Source organism: Aedes aegypti, chromosome 1, assembly GCF_002204515.2.
Source record: "Aedes aegypti strain LVP_AGWG chromosome 1, AaegL5.0 Primary Assembly, whole genome shotgun sequence".
Taxonomy (NCBI): Eukaryota; Metazoa; Arthropoda; class Insecta; order Diptera; family Culicidae; genus Aedes; species Aedes aegypti.
Window position 1 is genome coordinate 256,216,772 of NC_035107.1, and position 25,707 is coordinate 256,242,478.

The 25,707-nt window shown below is 40.3% G+C and overlaps 1 protein-coding gene across 1 annotated transcript in view; it reads right to left on the bottom strand.

Annotated features, from left to right (window-relative positions):
- The window catches only part of LOC5576344, an 877,728-nt gene that overhangs the window by 104,697 nt on the left and 747,324 nt on the right, over positions 1 to 25,707 (bottom strand). Inside the window, 2 exon segments of the mRNA XM_021837621.1 lie at positions 17,255 to 17,314; positions 17,387 to 18,004. Coding sequence (XP_021693313.1) covers positions 17,255 to 17,314; positions 17,387 to 18,004 — 678 coding nt within the window.

Here is a 25,707-nt window from a genome sequence, read left to right on the forward strand (position 1 = left end):
TTATTTCTAATGTCTGCTACGTTTGCTGGCATGAAATTTCACTCAAACGGCTATTTATGATTCGATGTGCTGCAAACTCAATCATATTTTGCTGAGAGGTTCATATGAGGATTTGAACAGCATGCGCATAATTGGTATAAACACAAAGTGGAATAAGAAAAAAACTCAGCAATCACAGAAAAAGAAGACCGTCTTCGCGAGTCTCGTCTCAGGTTGCGATGCAAACGGTGTTGGAAACAGCAAAATATTCAATTTTTCATCATAGTAAGCATGGACTCTGATGAAAAATTGAATATTTTCAGAAATGTCATTTCTGACCAGAGAAGTAGCAATGCAGCACTTCGAGAGGATGATTGAAAATGAAGCCTGAGGTAAAAGTAGGTAAGCTTTCTTTTGATTCTCTTCTAGACTCACATAACGACAGATGAATGGCCCTTGGCAGTGAATAATTCTAACTTTATTTCTACTACTCGTAGACGAACAAAATTTCCACCAAAGCAAAATAAATGTGGAAACTCCAACAATTTTGTATATTTGGGGCGTAAGCCATTCGTTTAAAATTGTTATACAGAAAATAGCTTTTTATCTTAATGAGCTCAATTGTTTTAATTAAGTTTGTGAATATTTTGAAGTTAAAAAAACTTCTCAAACATCAATGCAGCAATTGTTTGAAGGTGAATTGGATTCCCTTCTAGTTGAGCTATCTGCTGAAAAAATAATGTATTATTTATTCTTATCAAATAAACTCATTCTTTTATAGAATAAGTGACATCAACTTAATCAAATTTACAACTGGATTTAGGACATTTAGATGATTCTTTATACTTTTAAAATTCATTCTAATTTCAAACAGAAACACTTGATTCAATTTATTATTTTGCTTCTCGGGAACAGAAATTCTTCATCAGAATACAGTAAGTTTTTAATATGTAGTATTGAAATGACTTCTATACACGCACTGATTTATTTGTAGAGCATGTGTATTGTTATATCGTATGAACAACAGATAGTAAGAACCTGGGAGGGAGAAACCAATGCAAAATTTATCTACGTCATAGTGAGCCGAGATTTTGCTGTCACGAACTGTCACTGTGAGCCCGGATCTTAAACAATGGACAAACATGATAAAAGCGCGTATTTAGCCAAAGCATATTTTTACATTTCATCAAAAGTAGCAAAAATCGAATTAGAATCAATTCATGCACATTCAAAAGTAACGTCACTAGAGCACCATTTATTCTAATTGAATATAACGTAATGTAATGAGGCTCTTTTTACTGTTTTCAATAAAAACTGAAAATTAAACGCATAGAAAACTGTGGCCCTTTTTCAATGTTTGTCCAGAAAGATCGAAGGTACACAACAAATGAAAACTAGTGATTTTCACCAAGCCTTGATTGTCGTTGGCAAACTGGAGTTATCTCGCAGTTTGGAAAAAAATGTATCAAATTTCGTGTGTAGTATTGGTGCCTCCCTCCCAGGTAAGAACAATACAAACAGAAATTGATAGTTTCATTTTAAAACACGACCCTTGCAGCCCCCCTTCCAAAGTTTGCCTGAAAATAGCACTTCGATGAGAGACTCTTATAATCATTTTATAACCTGAAGATTAATTGAGTTAGAAACAAAGGGTTGTAAGTGACAGTAAGTGTAAGTGTTGGACGAAAAAAAAAATACACAAAAATACCGTTGGAAAGCTTGGAAGCTTATTTTTTTTAGTTTTTAGCTGGAAACCAACCAAAATGTCCTTCACACCCTTTTGCGTTTGAGCCTCTCAATAAAAAAAACTTGTACTATTTCGACATGTTTTGGTTATTGTCAATTAGATTTAATTTCATTATCTCTTCCAAGACAATTAAAAAATTGGTAAAAAGTGATAGCATGGAAAAATCATATCTTTAGCTACATTAACTGTTCAAATCATTGTTTAGTTTTTGGATTTTACGTTACATTTTTATCTATTTCCTTCGTATTCCTTGTAAATCGAATAGATTGACGCTTTGTTGGACACACTCGTTTTTTTCACCGTTTTGTCTTTTCGACGTTTTTTTTTCCTTCGACATTTGGCATTCGACGTTTTGTCCCTTCAGCATTAATCCTTTCGACGTTTTGGCATTCGAAGTTTTAGCTTTCGGCATTTTGTCTTTCGACATTTTGTCTTTCTCGACGTTTTGTCCCTTCGACGTTTTGTCCTTTCGACATTTTGTCCTTCCGACGTTTTGGCATTCGACGTTTTGGCATTCGACATTTTGTCTTTCGACGTTTTGTCACCCAACCATATGATTAGTTCGTTCATCACCTTGGAATGTATAAAGTTATGACTATTATGAGTGTCAAAATTATTTCGGCAAAATGGGTCGTCCGTAGGGAAAGGGCTATTGGCATTAAGGTAATTGACATTTGAAGCAAACGATATTCGAAGTATCGACACTCGGGAAAAAGTAGCACAACCAATCGTATTGAAAATTGACACACTTAGAATAAATCACAATATCCTTTGAAATAAATCACCGAATTTGAACTGTAAACAACAAAAATACAGATTTTCCTGTGAAATCTACTATTTACCCCGGAAAAAAAATCCGTGAATTCTAAAATTTTACCGGAAAAAACTCCGTAAAATATTTTTTTTACTGTAATCCTGTGAAAACCTTACGAACAGTTCGGCAACAGCATTATTTTCATCGAACTTGTGTGAAATCATTTGACAGTTGCTCTGGCAGGCATGAGCTCTTTTTGTATCAGTTTTTGCATACCAACAGAAGGGAAAGCTGGCTTAGTGGTAGCAAGCCTGCTGCCTGATTGGTAGGTCGGGAGTTCAATACCCGGCCGGACCATTTTCGAGTTTTTCTTTATGGTTTTGTTCGATGATTTTACAGAGCCTTCTGCTGTTGAGATTACGATTAAATTTTACCGTAATCCGTATTTTTTTCAAGTGTGGACGCTCGAATATCAAAGAAAAGTAGCATAGGTGTGTGTAGTCATAGCCAACCAGTTCAACAATGACAAGTTGAAAGAACAGCTTATCTAAAAAAAGGATTTTGAATATTTGAAGATGGAAGCACTGACCTGATCATATATGAAGAAATATTGTTACGTATTTAAAAGGTTACGTATTTTAAAGGAAGAACCTCCCCTGTCCATTATCTTCGGTGAGCATTCCAAATAATTTTCAGTTAACATTGTAGAAAAACAAATTCCTGATAAATGTTCCTTCCGGGTCATGGGTTTCCGTTGTATGATTCAGTCCATTAAATTGCATTCGGTGCTCTTCCGGCAAATTGCATTTTGGTTAATGTTTTTTCGGGTAATGGCGGAGAACATATTTAGCAGTTTAAAAGCACGCACATTTTAGTTTAGGCATCACTAGTCCAATAGAAAATGAAGTTGCTCATGAATTTGAAACCATGTTCAATCAAGAGAACCTTGTCGACAAAACCTGGAGGTCTGATTTGGAAAAGGGAAAACTTATCAAAAATATGAAAGCCTCTGGCGAGTATGATTTTTTTTAAGAAAGTAATATATTTAACGAATGTTCTCAGTAGGCATATTTGCCTACAGAGTATGAAAAGTTCTTCTGCCCTTTAAGTTATCCTATCATCACTACCACTAACCAAGACACAAAATCACATCTCGAGTTCCGCTACCGTTTCGAATTTCACTGCCAAACCACATTGACTAGCACCAACCGACCATTCGACCAACCTGCGGCCTGATTCAAGCTTCCTTATACTGCCGGATGGTGCATTCCAGAAGCACAGCAATAAGTAGAATTCCCTTCAACGAATATACGCACTCACACGAACCAGATGGGGCAAGCCGGATTTCCAGCCTTGGTAACGCGTTGCCTTCGGAGATCCGTAGGAAGAGACTTTCTGTCTCGTGTGTGCCATTGTCGCCCATTCCTTTCCGGATGATAGTTTGGAAGTCTATGATTTTAAATTTTTTGAATTTAAAGTTGTGTCATTCACAATCGATTTGAGACATTTTTCCACATAAAAGATTGTTTCTTAATTTAAGAAATAGAAATTCGAAAAAAAAAACAATTTAAAAATTTGTTTCTTAAGTTATTTATTATGAGTAATTATTTGAGTAAGAATAATATTACTTTTAAATTAATAGCGAAATCAATCTCTCACCAATTGTTTCCCCAACCTTACGGCTCGAATGGGTTATAACAATCCAGCTTGAAACTCTCGGAGTGCATTTTCTCATATTGAATCGATTTTTGGTCTGAACTGGGCGAGAGTTGCTTGTAGCGAATGCGGAGTAGTTGCAGTTCGTCGCCCACAAAAGGAAACTACGTCTTGGACAAGTCCAACCTTCCAGCAGTGGCCATCTCCGGGAGTCAATTAAGGAATGCATTTGGCTTCGAGGCCGTTCCTCGAGGGCGAAAAAGAAAGTTTTCAAACGAAATCGCTCACAACCTGATGGGGAGACCGCTGCCGTTGGAAATTAGGATTGAATTTTCCTAAATTTGAGTCTGATCCGAATTTCGCGATCGAATCGAGGATTCGCGGCGCCTCGACCGAGCAGGGTCTTTCCATCTGGTTTATGTCAATCGCGGTGACAGCGAAACTTATCACACATCAAAAATGCGCATAAAAGAGCAGGATCGGAAAAATATCACTAGATGCCGCGGTGTGCAACGCGGCAAAGATCAACTCCCAAGATCAGTGGGTAGGAAACCATGCGATAAAAAGTGGTCATTGAGATCAACTTTTTCGTTTTCCTACCACCGAACGCAACGCGGCAGAAAGCTGTCATCGTTAGGGCATTATCTTTGAAGTGATCGTGGCAAGTGAATTTGTGAAAAGTCAACACTTTTTTGCTCCGGCGATGAACTGTCAGTCTGGTTGACAGTGTCACTCTGTTCGATTAGCAATATGAAACGATTCGCGTCGTAGCGAAATCGATTACCCAGGTTACTCTCATTTTGGTCGTTTGCCAGTTACCGATGCAATTATAATTTTCTTTCTAGATGTTACGTCTGTTTGTCTGTAAATATTCTTTAAGGACTTCCTTCTGGTCAGCGTCTGTTGAATGTCATAAATATCACATGACTTTCATACTTTCTTATCCGGAGAAAATGTCATCGTGAAACATGTTTCTCTGTGACCATTCTCTAATATATTCAAAGATATTTAAAACTGAAAAGGCAATAGATGGCTCTTTATCAGTGATAGTAAAAACGAAATCCTGAAAGCACCACGGAAGATGAACTAAACTATAAAAGTTATGTATTCACATTACGCTTGATTTCTCATAACTACTTTTTTGTTTCAATTTCCTAATTGCAAGAAATTTACGTGTTTCATAATTTTTCATGCAATTGTCAGTTCTCAATAGGGCGATATTCAAAACTGAAAGGCAATAGGGTAACAACTGTTTATTTCGTTATTAAACGCTAACAGTTGGCGCCAGCGGCAAAAAGTACAGACAACAACCTTTAGAACATTCAGTTTCTTTTACTGGCCGCCGAGCGACGACACTGTTGTTACGCTGGATTCTCAAATTTCTCAAACTTTCAACACAAGCGCATGGAAGAATGGTAGTCGGAGAACTGTCAAAACGTATGGAAAATAATGAAAAACGTAAATTACTTACAATTTGGAAACTGAATCAAAAAAGTAGTGATTAGAAATCAAGTGTAAAGTGAATACATAACTTTTTGTGTTTAGTTCATCTTCCATAGAGCTTTCTTTGCTTCGGGATTTCGTTTTTACTACCACTGAAAAAGAGCCATCTATTGCCTTTTCAGTTTTGAATATCGCCCTATAGATGACTCTTTTTCAGTGGTAGTAAAAACGAAATCCTGAAGCAAAGAAAGCACAATGGAAGATGAACTAAACACAAAAAGTTATGTATTCATATTACGCTTGATTTCTAATCTCCACTTTTTCGATCCAGTTTCCTAATTGCAAATAATTTACGTTTTTCATTATTTTCCATACGTTTTGACAGTTCACCGACTACCATTCTTCCATGCGCTTGTGTTTGAAATTTGAGAAATTTGAGAATCCAGCGTAGCGCGATCAGTGAAAGGAATACACACATCAGTGTCGCCGCTAGGCGGCCAGCACAGATAAACTGAATGTTCGAAGGGTTGTTGCCTGTACTTTTTGCCACAGGCGCCAACTGTTAGCGATTAAGATCAAAATAAACAGTCGTTTCCCTATTATCATTCTTCCATTCCATTGTGTTAAAAGTTTGAGAATACAGCGTAACGCCAAAGACGTAGCCAGCGTAGCGCGATCAGTGAGTAGAATACAAACAATAGTGTCGCCGCCCGGCGGCCATTGAGAGAAACTGAATGTTCGAAAGGTTGTTGTCTGTACTTTTTGCCACTGGCGCCAACTGTTAGCATTTAAGAACAAAGTAAACAGTCGTTACCTTATTACTATCGGTTCGTCATACTTCCTGATAATATATTACACATTGAAAAGTGCTAATCATATTCAAAATAAAAAAAAACAGCACTGCTTTGTGTAGATGATTATTTTAAATATAAATAAAAAAATGGACGACAAACTTTGGTTCGCACATAACTTCATCCGATTTGCACCAAGTCTGTTTCATATGGTTAGTTTTCACGTTTCTAGTGGTTATTTTTTCCAGATATTCATCCAGCAATAACTTCAATAGTTGCTTCAAGTGATTTCTCCAAAAATCCTTCCTGCACTTCCTGCATGCAGTTTACATAGGATCGTTGATTTTTGCAGTACTGTTTCAAGTGTTTCCTTCAAGGAAGTAGTGTTTGGTCCTTTAATTTCTTTTGCATACTCCTGCAGGGGCGAGTAAGAACTCGTTTTACGTGCGATGCATGGATATTTATATCATTGATCGCATCACTAACCAAAGGTGGAGATGCAGAGGTATACTCGGTCTCTAGTAACAATGGGTGTCTGATTAACATTTCTTCTCTTCCCCGATTGGTCGGTGCCGTTTTTGACTTACAAATTTTGAGCTTTGATTTGCACACATTGAGAAAGGTGAAACTCTGTGGAACTCCTATTGTTATGCTTCGTCATTTAAGAACAGGAATGATGATTTAATCTATACTTTTTTCCACACACTAAAGTTTGATTGGTTGACCTTTTACTGAATTTTTAACAGCAGATCTAACTCGGTTTGCTTGGTTGCTACCTTTGCTAAGCTACAATGATTTTCACTCTGCCATATGCAAGAATATGAATCGTTGAAATTTTCCTAATCAAATACCGACAACTCTATCATTCAAAGTTGAACGCTTTTTCAATCGACATCAAGCGAAAAAATCAACACCCAGCAAAAAGTGAAAATTCCAAAACCCACTGTAAATGCCAGACCATTTTAATCCACGCATCGCACCAGACCCAGGTGCGGCCCATTTTGGGACTGGACGTGATTACGAAATACAGGCGACCAAACGAACACCCAACCCCCTTTCAGCGTCAGCGCAACCAGTCGATACCAATCGGACAATTGACAGCGACGTAAACCGTCATGAGAGTGAGAAAATTAAAGCTTTTTTCCTCACCCTTCTGTCAGCGGCAAGTGGTTTTCCATTTTTTTTTGTAGGCTTGACTTCTAGTTTGGACAAATCTCACTTTACGTCATTGCTCTCTGCGTGAAGCTGCGCCGAAATAGTGAAGTTGTCACCCCAGCGAGCTGCGACCAAAACTAGAGGAAAACTGGCATTTGTTGCGAAAATATGCAATGCTTATACACAGACCCTTTTAGGACACCAAACAGTCGCGTCGTCGTACATGAGCCTTTGGATGTCCATACTGCATAAGTATGGCGCACAGTGGGAAAAAGGACCCGAAATCGATGTTTGAAGAAGCTACTGGTTTATAACGGCTTGGGAGTAGTGTTTAATCCTTCGACCTTGACGCTTGCTCCTGTGGGGGCGAGCGACGAACACTTGTTCGGCGTTCAATGCGTTTAGAGAGTAATATCGCGAATCCGATTAGGCGCATTAATTCAAAATCATAAACTTATCGTTTACCGAAACGAATCCTTTACCTAACCCTTTCCCATATCCAAATTCCCAGTGTTTACTTGTGGAAGTGCAGAGGACTCCTAGGATTCCAAACTGCAAGTAGCACGTCAACATCTCCCACCCATCCTCAAATTGACCTGCATTCGGATGCAGCCGGCGCCGGTATTGTTTGTTATCATAATGAGAGCACCAGTACTCACACATTGAAGATGCTACTGATCCTGAGTAGCATCTGCTGGTTCCCTGTGCTGGTCTTGTAATAACGGAGTAGCAACTGCGGGCGGTCAATCATGCTCATACTCATGCTCCATGCTACTGGTAGCGACTTGGTATACCTATTTACATGTCAAAATCACGAGGAATCGATAGTACTTTGGTCCATAGCTGTGTTGTTGTATTCACCAAAATGGTTTTGATGCGTGAATTTGCTGGATAGCGCCGATAATTTTTGTTGAATAGGATTCATCGAATGTAGCGCGTATGTTGCACCATGGCCAGATTAATTTCTCGAACACGTGCACGTGAAAAAATAACAATTGTGATTGAACACTAAGAAAAAAGTCATCGAATATTTAAAGTTTATGCATTAATGATTATTTTCTATTCTTCTTTCATTTATTTATGGGATTCTTTCGGAAATTCCACAGCTCTCTGGATTTTTTTCTGAAAATCCTCTTGAGATTCTTTCTGGAATCCCTCATCAATCCGGTGTTCAGACAGACCGGACTAGATGATATTTTGGCGTTCAAAAGATACGTTAAGGACTCCATCAATTTTGTTTTTTTTTTTTTTTTTTTTTTTTTTTTTTTTTTTTTTTTTTTTTTTTTTTTTTTTTTTTTTTTTTTTTTTTTTTTTTTTTAGACACTTTACACCATTTGGTGCATTCGTGTCTAAAAAAATATAATCATACAGAATTAAATTCATTTCGGTTCATCGTTGTCGTCGCCGTCGTCGTCGTCATCGCCAGTATCATCCTCACTTGATTCGAAATGAGCCGGCGGTGGTGCGCATCGTTTTTCGTTACTCTTCTGTTCACTGCTAGGTGCGTGTGGCTCAGCTTGCTTTTCGGTTGCACTCGACGAAGTTCGTTGTTGTTCCTTCGGGTAGCTAACGTAGCTGCGATGACCGTCAACGGTAATGTATACCGGCACCGATTTCTCCATCCTCATACGAACTACACGAACACCATTCGGAACGCCCGAGAAATAGTTTTTCCAAACATCGTTCTGGATGGAGAGTACCTTGCCGTACTGTTGAAGGTTTTTGGTGATGATCGAATTCGGCATCTGCGGCGGCAGGTCGTGAATTTTGATTGTAGTGGTGGGACCGTCCACGTACACCGGGACGAAATAATCCACTCCTTCGTAGATAAACGAGTGTCGTAGATGATGCTGCTTATGTAGACGTGGTGCTACGCTTGCATTGTTCATCTCAATGAAAACGCAATTTTCGAGGTGGTGCACTTGGATGCTCTTGACATCGGCCATGTCAAGCTTAAGCTTTTTCTTGAGGAATTCCTCCACCTGGTCCAAAACCGGTCGCTTTGGCAGGGTACTGAAGTCCACAACGAGGGTGTTCTTCCTGTGCGCAGTCATTTTGCGTTGAATGCAAAAATTCTGTCACACAAGAAACCGTGATAAATTCGAACAATTGGAGCTGAAGAGAAACACGTATATCGCGCACGAAGAGCGGTTGCCAACTGATCAATTTTGATGTTTCCAGTGCTGTTTTGATACATATGAATCATAAAAAAGATAAGTTACATTATTACAGCGAATGATGCCAATATTTCTACATTTCGAATGTCTGGGGTACGTTTTCCTGAAACCATTAAAAAACACTTGATTCGGTTTGTCTGAACAGCAACCAATTCTTCCGCAAATTTCTCTGGAATTATCCCAAAAATCTCTAAAATTCTATACAACTTCTATATGAAATGCTTCTGAAAGTTATCAGGAAATCCCTCTGTAGTTCTTCCATAAACCTATCTCGAGCTGTTCCGTCCAAAAATCCTTTTTGGTTATTCCGGAAATGCATCTGGAATTCCTCTTGCAATTTCTTTACGATACAACAAAAAATATTTACCTGTGAGATTCTTCCGAAAAACCCTTACAAAAATCTTTCGGAAATTCCTATTAGTTTCTTTCGGAAATCCTTCTGAAACTATTATAGTTATCTCTATGATCGCTCTGTGATACTTCCGAAAATCTTCCTTTTTTTGGATTATCTTGGAAGTTCCTCATAAAGGTTTTCGGAGGAATACCATAAGGTTTTTCGAAAGATTCATCCAAAGATATCCGGAAGAATTTCAACACGATTTTCGATTGAGAGTCCCAGAAGGATATTGACGAAAATATTACAGAGGCATTTTAGAAGAATTCCAGAAGGATTTTCGGAAGTATCCTTGAAAGATATCCGAAAGTATTCCAAAATCGTCTCAGATTTTCGATAGAGTTTAGAGTCGTTCTCGTAAGAGTCCCAAGAGTATTACCGGAATAGTCTTAGAACATTTTTCGGAAGAATTTCAGCATTTGAAGGAATTCCAGAAGAATTTATATTAGAGCCCTAAACAATCTTTGGAAGAATTATTTAAAAATATCCCTAAAAAATACACGCCAAAATCACAGAGGGCTTTCCGCAAGAATCCCCAAAATATGTTCAAAATAATCACAGAAGATCCTAGAAGTGATACCGGAAGAGTTCTATAAAATTTCCTCAGAGCGATATCTTCAAGAATACTGGGGTTTCCAGAAAAACTTAGAGAAATATCAGAAATAATCCCAAGATTTCTAGAACAATCCTAAAGGAGTTTAGGTGAAATTCAAGAGGAATTTAAGGAAGAACCCCAGGGTAAGTTCCAAAGGATTCTAGAGAAATTTCCTCAAGAATAGTTAGGGATTTTTTCTAATAATATGTATAACAATATTATGATTCAAATCAATTTCTTGTGTAGCATTGGATTTCACTGTAGAGGCAACTCGTAACATCAATATGGCATTAAATCTATAAATCTTTATTCAGGTGAATTTTTGCACATCCTAATTAAATAGCAGTCCAAATACAGCCATTCCATGCAAAACCGATCTAGTGGGTCGCCGGGTTGGTAAATGGCTGGGCATGGCGTACCATTGGTACCTCGCCTACCTGAAGGAATAAAATAGACCCCTTTGTGCGGTCCTTAGCCTCTTGCCCAGCAACTCCTATCCCTACCTCCTCGCGGTACTGGCCGGGGTACGAGTAACCTTAGGAAAGAGTGGGTAACCAACCCCCGGTGGGAACTTTGGTCGTATGCTGACAGGGTAGGGAGGGTTTGCTTTTGCTTTTGCTTCTGCAAACCTTGAGCGTCTGTACCCCATGTTAGGAACGGCTCACAACAGCGTCTGTTCCCCATGTCAGGGGCGGCTGATCATCGTCCGAGTGCCAGAGAAGGACTCTAAGCTAAACTGTGCACTATGGTCCTCCGAACATGTATGGGGGAATAATCCTCCGGAAATCTAGGGGGTTGGTGTCAGGCCCTGCAAGCCAGCCGTAAAAAATCAAGCAACGAATAATCAACGAGAGAAAACGAACCGGGACAATCGGCGAAGACCACAGCGACGTAAAGGGACTAGCGATTGGAAGCTCGGTACGTGGAACTGTAAATCTCTCAACTTCATCGGGAGCACACGCATACTCGATGACGTGCTGAAGGACCGTGGATTCGGCATCGTAGCGTTACAGGAAGTGTGTTGTAAGGGATCAATGGTGCGAACGTTCAGAGGTAACCATACCATCTACCAGAGCTGCGACAATACACATGAGCTGGGAACAGCTTTTATAGTGATGGGTGATATGCAGAGGCGCGTGATCGGGTGGTGGCGGATCAATGAGAGAATGTGCAAGGAGGAGGATCAAAGGCCGGTTCTTCAACTTCAGCATAATAAACGTGCACAGCCCTCACTCCGGAAGCACTGATGATGATAAAGACGTTTTTTACGCGCAGCTCGAACGCGAGTACGACAGCTGCCCAAGCCACGACGTCAAAATCATCATAGGAGATCTAAACGCTCAGGTTGGCCAGGAGGAGGAATTCAAACCGAAGATTGTAAAGTTCAGCGCCAACCGGCTGACGAACGAAAACAGCCTACGACTAATTGATTTTGCCGCCTCCGATAATATTCGTAGCACCTACTTCCAGCACAGCCTTCCATACCGATACACCTGGAGATCACCACAGCAGACAGAATCGTAAATCGACCACGTTCTGATTGATGGTCGGCACTTCTCCGACATTATCGACGTCAGGACCTATCGTGGCGCTAACATCGACTCTGACCACTATCTGGTGATGGTCAAACTGCGCCCAAAACTCTCCGTCGTTAACGACGCACGGTACCGACGGCCGCCCTAGGTCATACCGCTATACCGGCAAGCTCAAAAAAAAAGCAGCCATCAACGATGCAGCTGAGAGCAACGTCGGGTACGTGGGACGGATTCGACGGAACGATTGGTTCGACGAGGAGTGCCAGGAGGTTTTGAAGGAGAAGAATGCAGCGCGGGCGGTCATGCTGCAGCAAGGGACCCGGCAGAACGTGGAACGCTATAAACGGAAACGGCAACAGCAGACTCGCCTCTTTCGGGAGAAAAAACGCCGCCTGGAGGAGACGGAGTGCGAGGAGATGGAACAGCTGTGCCGGTCTCAGGAAACGCGTAGGTTCTATCAGAAGCTCAACGCATCCCGCAACGGCTTCGTGCCGCGAGCCGAGATGTGCAGGGATAAGGATGGGAGCATTCTGACGGACGAGCGTGAGGTGATCGAAAGGTGGAAGCAGCACTTCGACGAGCACCTGAATGGTGCTGAGAGCACAGGCAATGAAGGACGGGACAATGGAGGAAATGCCTTCGTCAGTACTGCGGAAGATGGAAACCAACCAGTCCCCACTTTGAGGGAGGTTAAGGATGGCATTCACCAGCTCAAGAACAATAAAGCTGCTGGTAAGGATGGTATCGTAGCTGAACTCATAAAGTTGGGTCCAGAAAGGCTGGCCATTTGTCTGCACCGGATAGGCTGATAGGCTGATAGGCACAATCTGGGAAACGGAACAGCTACCGGAGGAGTGGAAGGAAGGGGTAATCTGCCCCATCTACAAGAAAGGCGACAAGTTAGATTGTGAGAGCTTTCGAGCGATCACCATTCTAAATGCGGCCTGCAAAGTATTATCCCAGATCATTTTCCGTCGTCTGTCACCTGTAGTAAACGAGTTCGTGGGAAGTTATCAAGCCGGCTTCGTTGACGGCCGATCGACAACGGACCAGATCTTTACTGTACGGCAAATCCTCCAAAAATGTCGTGAATACCAGGTCCCAACGCATCACCTTTTCATCGATTTCAAGGCGGCATACGACAGTATCGACCGTGTAGAGCTATGGAAAATCATGGACGAGAACAGCTTTCCCGGGAAGCTCAAGAGACTGATAAGAGCGACGATGGAAGGTGTGCAAAATTGTGTGAAGGTTTCAGGCGAACACTCCAGTTCGTTTGAATCCCACCGGGGACTACGACAAGGTGATGGACTTTCGTGCCTGTTGTTCAATATTGCGCTAGAAGGTGTTATGCGGAGAGCCGGGCTTAACAGCCGGGGTACGATTTTTACGAGATCCAGTCAATTTGTTTGCTTCGCGGATGATATGGACATCGTCGGCCGCACATTTGAAAAGGTGGCAGACCTGTACACCTGCCTGGAACGCGAGGCAGCAAAAGTTGGACTGGTGGTGAATGCGGTCAAGACAAAGTACATGCTAGCTGGTGGGGCCGAGCGCGACAGGGCTTGCCTAGGTAGCTAGTGTTACGATAGACGGGGATACGTTCGAGGTGGTTGACGAGTTCGTCTACCTTGGATCCTTGCTGACGGCTGACAATAACGTTGGCCGTGAAATACGGAGGCGCATCATCAGTGGAAGTCGAGCCTACTATGGCCTCCAGAAGAAGCTGCGGTCAAAAAGAATCACGCCCGTACCAAATGTACCATGTACAAAACGCTCATAAGGCCGGTAGTCCTCTGCGGGCATGAAACGTGGACGATGCTCGAGGAGGACCTGCAAGCACTTGGAGTCTTCGAACGTCGGGTGCTTAGGACGATCTTCGGCGGTGTACAGGAGAACGGTGTGTGGCGGCGAAGGATGAACCACGAGCTCGCCCAACTCTACGGCGAACCCAGTATCCAGAAGGTGGCCAAAGCTGGAAGGATACGATGGGCAGGGAATGTTGCAAGAATGCCGGACAGCAACCCTGCAAAGATGGTATTCGCTTCGGATCCGGTTGGTACAAGAAGGCGTGGAGCGCAGCGAGCTAGGTGGGCGGATCAAGTGCGTATCGATTTGGCGAGCGTGGGGCAGAACCGAGGATGGAGAGATGCGGCCACGAACCGAGTATTGTGGCGTGAAATTGTTGATTCAGTGTTATCTGTGTAGATGTTAACTAAATAAATGAAATGAATGGGTCACCGAATTCTGTGAAAATTTTCTATTTTGAAATAAGGATACACGTGTTTTTGGATTTTTTGATGGAGTAGGGTCCAGAAAAACCGCGATAATGCAAAATTTTTATTTTTAAAATTTTTAAGGTCTCAGTGCATTAGATTTTTATTTAAAAAATATCATAACTTTCGAACAGCTCAACCGATTTCCAATCTTTTTTTATGGAATGAAAACTTAAGATATCAACTTTTCTTTTATATATACATCAATGGAACCAGTGTTTTATTCAACTTTGGCGACCTGTAGCTAAAAATTTTGACGTGCTGGAACATTTCTGAGGACGGCATCAAATTCACCAACCCCAAATCTACTAGAGACACATAATTTGGTTCTTGAGACAAGCAAAAATGTCATATTTGTTACGTTGTGTAATCGGTCATTTCAAATCTGGCGTCAGTCTCGTTCCATGCGCGCGCTTTCTGCGGAGCCGTCAAAACAGACTTTTGTGCGCCTTCTTTCTTTCGCTTTCCTTTACAACTCAACAACTCAGCACGATCCACCTCGGGATGGATTGGTGAACACTTATCGTGTAGCGCGACATTGGAACCAATATTGCAACTCACCAGAAAACGATAGGTTGGATTAACAACAGCCCTTGTTAACGAGTGAATTTGCCGTGCATCGGTCCATAGTCCATTTAACCTGACGTTTTTGAACAGCTGATCACTTATTTTATGAATGAAATTTTGACAGAAGGCGGTGTCGTAACGTGTGAAAGTAACAGCAATATCATCACTGTTGCCGTTTCGTAAAATGGACAATAGTGATATCTCGCGTTTTGTATCATAACGGCCTTACTGAAATGATTGATTTCTCTTCATCATTTTTTGCTGTAGATTGTTCGGCAAAATTCCTTAAAGAAGTTCTAAATTAGGATCGATACGTTGTAGTACAATGAAAGTTTCCTACTGTAAAAGGAAAAACATGACGATGTTCCACGACTCGATATCGACTCATGGAACCATACTAGAAACAAAACTTCATTATTACTATGATGGTACCTCGAAACAGCTTTCCAAAGGATTTCTGTTCCATGACTCGATATTTCCACGGTCGATGGTCCCTTCAATGTCGACTCATGGGGGTTTCACTGTAGTATTGAATGTTATTTTTGACCGTTGATAAGCGACATTACTCTATAAATGCGTTATTGATCTAACTATTTAAGCAAAATGAGTAAAATGGAGCAAAATCTGACATTACTCGAAGTCTACACAGGACAATTCCTCATGATGTTTCCCATGGAAATATGTTTATAGGGAAAGTGTACCAGTTATGGCCATAGTGGTTCCCTATTTCGCCATACGTGATATCTTGAATGCCTTCACATTTTGAAAAATCTTTTGGGTTTTAGCAGTAAAATAAAGGATAAATCTTGATGTTAAAACATTCAAAAAGATTAAAAATGTAAAAGTTAGCCAAATTTTGCATATGGCCAAATAGGGAACCACTATGGCCATAACTGGTACACTTTCCCTACATCACTTCAAAACATCGGCTTCCAAAAGATGCGATTCTGTATCTCTTTTGTGCCCACTATGCGGTCCGTTTGGTCCGACGTTGTATGTAATTAATAATCGTGAAATTATTCCAAATATGTGTGAAGCGAATGCCAAAGATTGATCGCCATCAAAAGCCAGTTAAGCTTGTGCGCGCACGAATCTTGCAGGGAAAATCTACGATTCATACGGTCTGCGGAGAAGAGATTCCTAGGCAACCTACCCGCTAAAGAGCCTGCCAGCCGGATCTCAGCGCGATCGGTTCAATCAGAGGTGAGAAATATATGGCTCTGGTTTAGAAAAGTCTCCGTCCTCGTCGTCGCTCGAGCAAGGAATTGCAACTACCTACTGCATGGCAAAAAGTTTAGCACATTATTATGCTCTGTAACGAGTTGCGATGTCCATAGTTACGAATTAATTCGAGTCGGAGCTCCTTTTTATGTCTGCCAGATTTATGCGCTCGAAGCGAAAAACAAGGTGGGCAACGTCAGTGGGGGAAAGGATTGGTTCACCATTTTTAACGACATTTTTTCGCGTGGTCAAGCGTTGTGCGTAGGTTTTGGTGCGTAAATCGTCAACAACGGTTTTGGAAAAGCTACTCTCATTTTTGCTTGTCGATTGGTTGGTTGGCTTCGTGGAAAACATTCCCCATGTTTTGGTCCGGTGGAGGCCGACCGTTTTGACAAGGAAAGGGTGCACTACTCTGATCCAGTATTGCGGGCAGTGATCGAAAAAAGCTACTGCGAAGATACGGGCTGAATTGGGGGCCCGTAAATAAATCAGTGATAATATCTTATCCATCAATTCCAGCATAGCCTCCCATATCGGTACAACTGGAGATCGCCACAACAGATGGAATCATAAACTGACAACGTTTTGATCGATGACAACGATATATCCGACGTCAGAACTTATCGTGGCGCTACTATTGACTCTGATTACTATATTTTGATGGTTAAACTGTACCCAAAACTTTAGGTTATCAACTATGTTCAATACCGACGCCCGCATCGTTATAACCTAGCAATAACTGAGTGTCATCACTGCATACGTGGAACATCTCGAGAGTGTATAAATTTTACACGGGAAAATTAGCAGCATTGCAACCGTCAAACTGGAACTGAATGATCACGAGCGCCATTAGTTTTTTGTGGGCTTAATTGAGTTTACGAGAAAAATGTTTCGAGTGATATGTCTGTTTGGCTGTGACAGGCTCTTTTGACCACGCTATTGAAAACCAAACCAACCAACTTACCTTGCGGACTAGCTTGACTGGGAAAACTGGATGGCGATACGCTAGAGCCCTGTAGGCGACCTGGAACAGGAAATAGAGATTTTTGCTCGTTATTCGCCAAATGCGTGGTCGCCGGTTCGGCCTTATACTTACGATTGACAGGTCCACTGCTCGATATTCCCGAGTCCATAGAAAGCGTCAACGGACTACGCACCGATTCGCGCCCATCGGCTTGACTCCGGATTTGCGTTTGCTGTTGTTGTTGTTGCTGCTGCTGCTGCGATTGACTTTGGTTCACAAGATTCTGGTTCTGATCGTACGTAGCACCGCTGCCCCCGTTTTCTATCACATTTCGGTAGCTACCACTACTACTACTAACAACAATATTACCACTACTTTCACTATTACTAATATTAGCACTCTCACCACCCACTACGGGTCCCCTGCTACCCCCCTGTGATTGCTGCTGCTGTTGTTGCTGGTATGCACTTCCGTTTACAGCTGCAGGACTTTGGTAACCGCGTTTGGCACTTTCGTAGATGGAATAACTCGCTGAGCTTAGGGCGGAAGAACTCCGCGGCGGAGGAGTTACCGGTGGCACTGGATGATGGTGATGGCCGTTCGCAATCGGTTTGCCGTTGCTGAACTCGGCCGGTGGCGAAATCAACGTCTGACCGCCCCCACTGCTGCTTCCGGTTGGAGATTTTGGGCTCTTAAGGATTGTTGCGTACAGAGAACCATCCAGGGGTCCGTGCGTGTGGCTCGATTCGTCTGGAATGAAAACGACGGTCGGATTAGATTCGCGCTCGATCGATGGTGGTGGAGGTTCATGAAAATCTATAAACAAGATAAATATCAAGTCATCTTGCTGGCCAGAGGCAGCCGAGCATGTGGACGACCTTCTTCTTTTTTCGGCTCGGCGTCGTTTTGACCTGATGCTTCGGGATCTGTGCCGGACTCACGAGGTAGCTCCTTAACGGGAGGTCCATATTAGGAGGCTTGATTACCTTCCGGGCTGCGCAGTGGCTGTGTTGTGTGTGTGTGGTAAAGTCACTGGCGCTGGCAGAGCGATTAGTCAAAAGTTCATCCATTGAATACCTTCGTCACGGTGCTTCATTTACCGTTATTACCACAAAAAATAGCCATCAAAATTTTAAACGCCAGATGGTTTGATTTTAAAAGTGAAGCTGCATCGAAGCCGCTCACGGGTGGTGATCAATTAAGTAATCAAATTTTCAGCCCAAACAGTTGTCTGGTTCTCTAGATTTGTGCTCTAGAAAATTCGAAGTTTAGCTTCGATTTTTTTTTGTTTGGGGATTTTAACCGTAAGTGCGGTCATTCATCCCATAGCTTCGATTTATCTTCATTTTAATTAAATTATTAGACGAAATTTCGAGTTACGCTCTTTTGAAGGAGTAAATGTTGAAATAATTGACTTTTAGATAAAAAAAATCAATATAGAAAATCGTCTTCGGAATTATTCAATTATCGTGCTGCATCGAATTGCCGGATGCTTCGAAAGCCGAACACTTGCTTTCTTCACTGTGTTTTTGGACCAAATTCCGTTTTTTCGTTGACATTTTTGCGTGTCTTAAGGATCAAGTCATGTGTCTCTGGTAAACTTGGGGATGCTGTATTTGCTGCCGTTCTCAGAAATGTTCCAGCACGTCACAAATTTTAGCTACAGGTCGCTAAGTTCTATAAAACATTGTTTTTATTTATGTTTAATTGAAATTTAAACAATTGTTCATCAATCTTTTTTGTGACCCAATCGACAAAACATGCAAAATATGACTTTATCTTTCATTTCAGATATAATTTGGTTGAAATTGAACGATAAAATTTAGATTAATCCGATTATCCCTAGATGCTTACAGTCTCCATACAAAATTCTTCATTTCTCTTATATGGCAAAATACAATACTTTTCGAAACGGTTCTCCGACATAACCCGGAATGCAATTTGCCGGAATACCATTTACCGGAAAACCGTTTACCGGAATGAACCATTTATCGAAAAACCATTACCTGGAAGGACCATTTACCGAAAAAATATTTCTCTACAATTTCGTTTTTTTTCTTCAACGTCCTTTTAACCGTTTCACGGTAATTCAGGTCAGCAAGTTAACTTAAAAAAATAGAATGACCACCAAAAATAATGGACATGAGAGGTTCTTCCTTCAAATAACATAAGTATCAAAGAGGAGTCTAAGATATCTTCATACTTGATCATGTCAATATGCACCATCTTCAAATATTTGCATTTCATAGATGATTCACCCTTCTTTTAAAAATAAGCTGTTTTTTCAACTTATCTCCGCAGTTTGTCTTGGCTGATCTGGCTAAATATGGCTACAACTACTGTAACTTTACTTCAAACATTGGACCGTCGGTTCTGCAAGTGTCAATAACAATGTAATGAAATAAGTAATGATTACAATTTTCAATACGATCGATTGTGCTACTTTTCGCCGAGTGTCAATTCACCAAATGTCGTTCCCGCAAACGTCAACCATCCGAATATCCCTTTTCCTAGAATGACTCTTTTTGGGTCATCTAATATTCACCCTTCTCTGTTTGGTTGGCGGTTCAAGTCCACTGATCTCGGCATTTTTGGCAATATGTGTATAGTCGAAAATGATCAAATATCTTTTTTTTTTTTTTTTCATTTCTTCATTAGTATCATTCCAAACATTACATTCATTTCTTATATCTAGGTGTTCTGTGTTATTAGACAACACTATCATCCTAATTTGGTAAAACAAATTTAAGATTTAATTAACATTTTGTTAACAACATATTACATTTTAGTTGCCGTAGCAGTTCAGTTTTTTTACAGGTGAGTTGATTTCACCTGCTTATAAGAGAAAAAAAAAACGCTTTGAATATACTTAACCTAACTTAACCTAAACATATAACGCATTAATCGTGGCAAAAGAAGATTGTAACGATTTTTGCCTGAAATTATTAATTATTTTATTTGACATTTGTTCCAATGTTTCAACATTGGATATTCTATGTAACTCATTGGTATTATACCAGGGAGGAAGTCTCAGAATCATTTTCAAAATTTTATTTTGAATTCTCTGCAGAGCTTTCTTCCTGGTATTACAACAGCTAGTCCTTATTGGTACAGCATACAACATGGCTGGCCTGAAAATTTGTTTGAATATCAAAAGCTTGTTCTTAAGACAAAGTTTTGATTTTCTATTAATAAGGGGATAGAGACATTTTACATATTTATTACATTTGGCTTGAATGCCCTCAATGTGATTTTTGAAAGTTAAATTCTTATCTAGCATGAGCCCTAGATACTTAACTTCATCTGACCAATTTATTGGAACCCCTCTCATCGTGACAACATGTCTACTTGAAGGTTTCAAATAAAGAGCTTTTGGTTTATGTGGGAATATTATTAGTTGAGTTTTGGAAGCATTAGGAGAAATCTTCCATTTTTGCAAGTATGAAGAAAAAATATCCAAACTTTTTTGCAATCGACTACAGATGACACGCAGGCTTCGTCCTTTGGCGGAGAGGCCTGTGTCATCCGCAAATAAAGATTTTTGACAGCCCTGAGGTAACTCAGGTAAGTCAGATGTGAAAATATTGTATAATATTGGTCCCAAAATGCTGCCTTGAGGAACACCAGCTCTTACAGGAAGTCTTTCAGATCTGGAGTTTTGATAATTAACCTGAAGTGTACGATTTGACAGATAGCTTTGAATTATTCTAACAATGTATGTTGGAAAATTAAAGTTTTTTAATTTTACAATCAAACCTTCATGCCAAACACTGTTGAATGCTTTTTCTATGTCTAGAAGAGCAAGACCAGTAGAATAGCCTTCAGATTTGTTGGAACGGATCAAATTTGTTACACGTAAAAGTTGATGAGTGGTCGAATGTCCATGGCGGAATCCGAACTGTTCATTGGCAAAAATTGAATTTTCGTTGATGTGGGCCATCATTCTGTTCAAAATAACCTTTTCAAAAAGTTTACTGATGGAGGAAAGCAAACTGATTGAACGATAGCTAGAAGCTTCTGCAGGATTTTTGTCTGGTTTTAAAATTGGAACAACCTTAGCATTTTTCCATTTGTCAGGAAAATATGCTAATTGAAAACATTTGTTAAATATATCAACTAAAAAGGATAAGCTACTTTCTGGAAGTTTCTTGATGAGGATGTAGAAAATTCCATCATCGCCAGGAGCTTTCATGTTTTTGAATTTTTTAATAATAGTTATCACTTCTTCCAAATCAGTCTCCCAGGCATTTTCGAAAACGTTCTCTTGATTGAGAATATTTTCGAACTCCTGAGTAACTTCATTTTCAATTGGACTAGTAAGTCCTAAATTAAAATTGTGCGCACTTTCAAACTGCATAGCTAGTTTTTGAGCTTTTTCGTAATTAGTTAGTAATAATTTGTTTTCCTCTTTCAATGCCGGTATTGGCTTCTGAGGTTTTTTCAAGATTTTAGATAATTTCCAAAAGGGCTTAGAGCCAGGGTCCAATTGAGAAATTTTATTTTCAAATTTTTGTTTCTTAATTGAGCAAAACGTTTCTTGATTTCTTTCTGCAAATCCTTCCATATAATTTTCACAGCAGGATCGCGAGTGCGTTGAAATTGCCTTCTCCTCACGTTTTTAAGACGGATCAAGAGTTTAAGATCATCGTCTATAATCACGGATTCAAATTTTACTTCACATTTTGTAATTGCAATGCTCCGGGCTTCAACAATGGAATTTGTTAAAGTTTCAAGAGCATTGTCAATATCAAGTTTAGTTTCTAAAGAAATGTTAACATCAAGATTAGAATGATCAAATATCTTCTTCATATGATTGCTTATTGTTCTTTCTAGTTTATCACCCTGGCACTAAATTCTAGGTACCTATAGAAATTCAGAGATATGAAATTCGGAGAAAAGTAGCACAATCAAGCAAAATTTAAAGGAAAAGTAGATCTATTGAGGTTGAACATTTCGGAATCCACACACGAATGTCATAATGGTGAATTGTGTCCCTACTCTCGATCACCAGGGCACTAAACTAATATTTGATTTTTCTTACATGTTCAATCGAATTTTGATATCGTAATATTCGTTCATAGCTTAGGTCCAACGTCTACACCGTGTTCAGCCAAAGGCCGCACAGACTGAACGATCATTAATTAGGCAACGGCCAACACGAAACACCCAGAAGTCACTTTCCGTGGACTTTCCGTTTGACAAAAAGTTTCCACCAACTGGAGCGGGAATTGAACTCACACCTCGTGGCACAAATCGCCTGAACGACTAACGCCACTAACCACACGGCCACAAAGCCGTGCGTTACCGAAGCGTTGCGGCAAAGTGAGCCTATTCAGAAAGATCAAGCTCAGATTGGTAGAAATGAATATCACCGATTTAAAATTATTTGTGGCTGGCAAATTTAACGACTTTTCAGAGCTAGAGTACTTACATACTTGTCATACTATAAACGAATGCAAAAATTGTCAGTTGGTATAGGCTCTTAGCGATTAACTGTAGAAATGCTCTTAGAACAGCTGAGAAGCAGACTTTTTCCCAGTTGAGTCGTGTGAACAACATCATGCCATGGTTAGCGTGACATAATTTGTGCCAAGCATCTATGAAAAAGAATATAAATCGTTTACAAATGTACTGATAAAGGTCGGAAATGGAATATTTGGTTTTCCGGGTAATGGTGTATTCCGGTAAATGGTTTTCCTGGTAATGGTACATTCCGGTAAGTGGTCTTCCGGTAGATTGCATTCCGGGCAATGGTATAGAATCTTTCGAAACCATAAAAAATACTTTTGCGCATCGAAAATGTAATGAACTTTGCTGATAACAATTGTTATATACACGAAGTGTGAATGCTGTGGAAATATAAGCGAATAAATTGCCATGCAAGCTGGAAAACTTACATGCAAGTTGGCTGAAATAGAGAAATTTTGCATTTTCAACAGTCAATACCGTTTTGACTCATATTCCGAACACTTAAGGCCAACAGTGACTTCAAATGCATCTGATAGGAATAAATTAGCAGATATTTGTGAAAATGTGTATTTCTTCGCAAAGTCTAACTGTTGGTTGTCGGGTGTGCCAATAAAATTGTTAATTTGAACTTGTTTAGTATTAGTAGATGAAAAAACCGAATTTAGTACTATTGGTATAGTACTAAATTCGGTTTTTTCATCTACTTATAGGTATTCTACTAAACAGCTCGAAGATTTATTATCATTGTTTAGTATTATTTTTAAGTAAAAGTATGGAACAACATTTTGATTCAAATGCCGAACACTGTGTTCATTCTGTCTCATATTTCGAACACCTTGATTCAAATTCCGAACAGCACGAATAAATTGTATTCAAATGAATAAATTTACAGATTAATTTATCTGAGCTAGTTCTACTGGTCTCGAACTAGAGAATCATCACTACTCCCAAGGTATAAAATAGATTGGAAGACGTTAAAATTGAATTGCAACTGACTGCCATTTCCTTGCATTTTGATGACATATTTCAGCGAAACATTTCAACCAAATCGCCATACAAAAGACGAGTGTTCGGAATATGAGTCTATTCGGAAACGGGATCTTGAAAACTAGACGTGCTACGATATTTTTTAAAACGGCAAAGGATTCAGAAACCCTTTATTTAGTAAATTTGGTAAATCTTTATCTGATGAAGGCATTCGGAGAACGCTTTCTGAAACTTGTTTGAATTCCGGGTCTTGAAGCTTACGGATGTTAGAAGGATTTTGGAACGCGGACATCATGTTTGAAAAGGCAGGAAAAAAAAATCAGATTGAATCTTGTGTCGGCAACTGGATACGTTTCTCTACTTATAACCAAGGATGGAAAAAAATCGCCTATAGCGATTAATAACATAGTATTTGAATGCTCTAAGAGGGCCGTTGCTCTTGCAGAAGCATGATTCGAACAGCTCATCACGCGTGCATAGTAAGGATAAATGGAGCATCCGATGCACTGTTTGTCGCGGGACAAACCGTTTGTCGGATGTTGTTACAAGTCGCGATTAACATGAATCAGAACGCGTTCACGGCATAATTTTTCACTCAGACCATACCCGATTGACATTCGAATCTTAAATGACATACCACAAGGCAGATCGCGGAATAAAAACTTAAAAATCCCCCAAAAGTTATGACTTTGGTTCGCGAACAATTGATCGTTAGCACATGCCAAGATTCATTTTTCGCAGAGCGGAGTTTGTTGTTAGGACTTGACGACTAATGGTTAATCGTTGTTGCTATGATCGCACGATAAAGAACAACCGCGATGCATCATTTATTTTGTCATGATCACTAGATTTCCATCCTTGCTTATAACTAATTGGCCTATTGAGACTTCCACCTACAGAGGCACGTCAACGTTGGAAACCATGGGTAGGCCAAAGCTTGACAAATATTTTGAGCATAGTGAAGCTAAGAAAAATGTTAACCCCGGACTGGAATTAAGCATAGCATAAGCATAAGCATAGATGACCGTACAATTCGTAGTTGCTACTCCGTGATTGACCAGAACAATCGAAGTTGCACAGGGAATTAATGAATGGGGCTTGGGATTAGCTTACCATTCTTCAATGTGCACAAATCGAGAGCTCAAATTTTAAAAGTCAATAACGGCTCCGGCCACGTCCTTACGGTCATCGGGGAAGGGAAGGAATGTTAGTGCGACTACCGTTGTTACTAGAGACCGAGATCACCTCTGCATCTCCACGGTTGTCATGGACAGGATATTGGGTTAGTGGGTAAGGTATAGATCTGGGAGTCACCAATGGTAGGTGATGCGATCCATGATATAATTACGCCTAACCGAATTCGCGAAATAATTCGATAATCGCATTGTACGCCGAACAAGTGTTCATCGCTCGCCCTCGCAAGAGCAAGCGATGCGATCAATAGATCAAACACAACTAACGGATCACGCCACTTTTCACTTCACCCGACCGACGCGCGACATGTTGATCCTGCCCTCATCACCCGCCCCCGCAGGAGCAAGCGTCAAGGTCGAAGGATCAAACACAACTAACAGATCACGCCACTTTTCACTTCACTCGACCGACGCGCGACATGTTTGATCCTGCCCTCATCGCCCGCCCCCGCAGGAGCAAGCGTCAAGGTCGAAGGATCAAACACAACTCTGTTAACCCCGGACTGGAATTTGAAAATAACTATATTTGAAGGGCTCAATCGCATAGTGACATTTTTGGTCGGTTTTGAGTTGAATTGAGGAGGTTCTACTGTTTTCAAGCTTTCTAACAATATTTTCAGTTGATTTTTACGCTGAACAGAAAAAAATAACATTATTCTAAGATGACTGGCTTGTTATTTTATTCCTTTTCAGTTGATTTTTACGCTGAACAGAAAAAAATAACATTATTCTAAGATGACTGGCTTGTTATTTTATTCCTATACAGTTTGTATAAAGCAAAATTGTTGAAAAACTTCAGAGCAG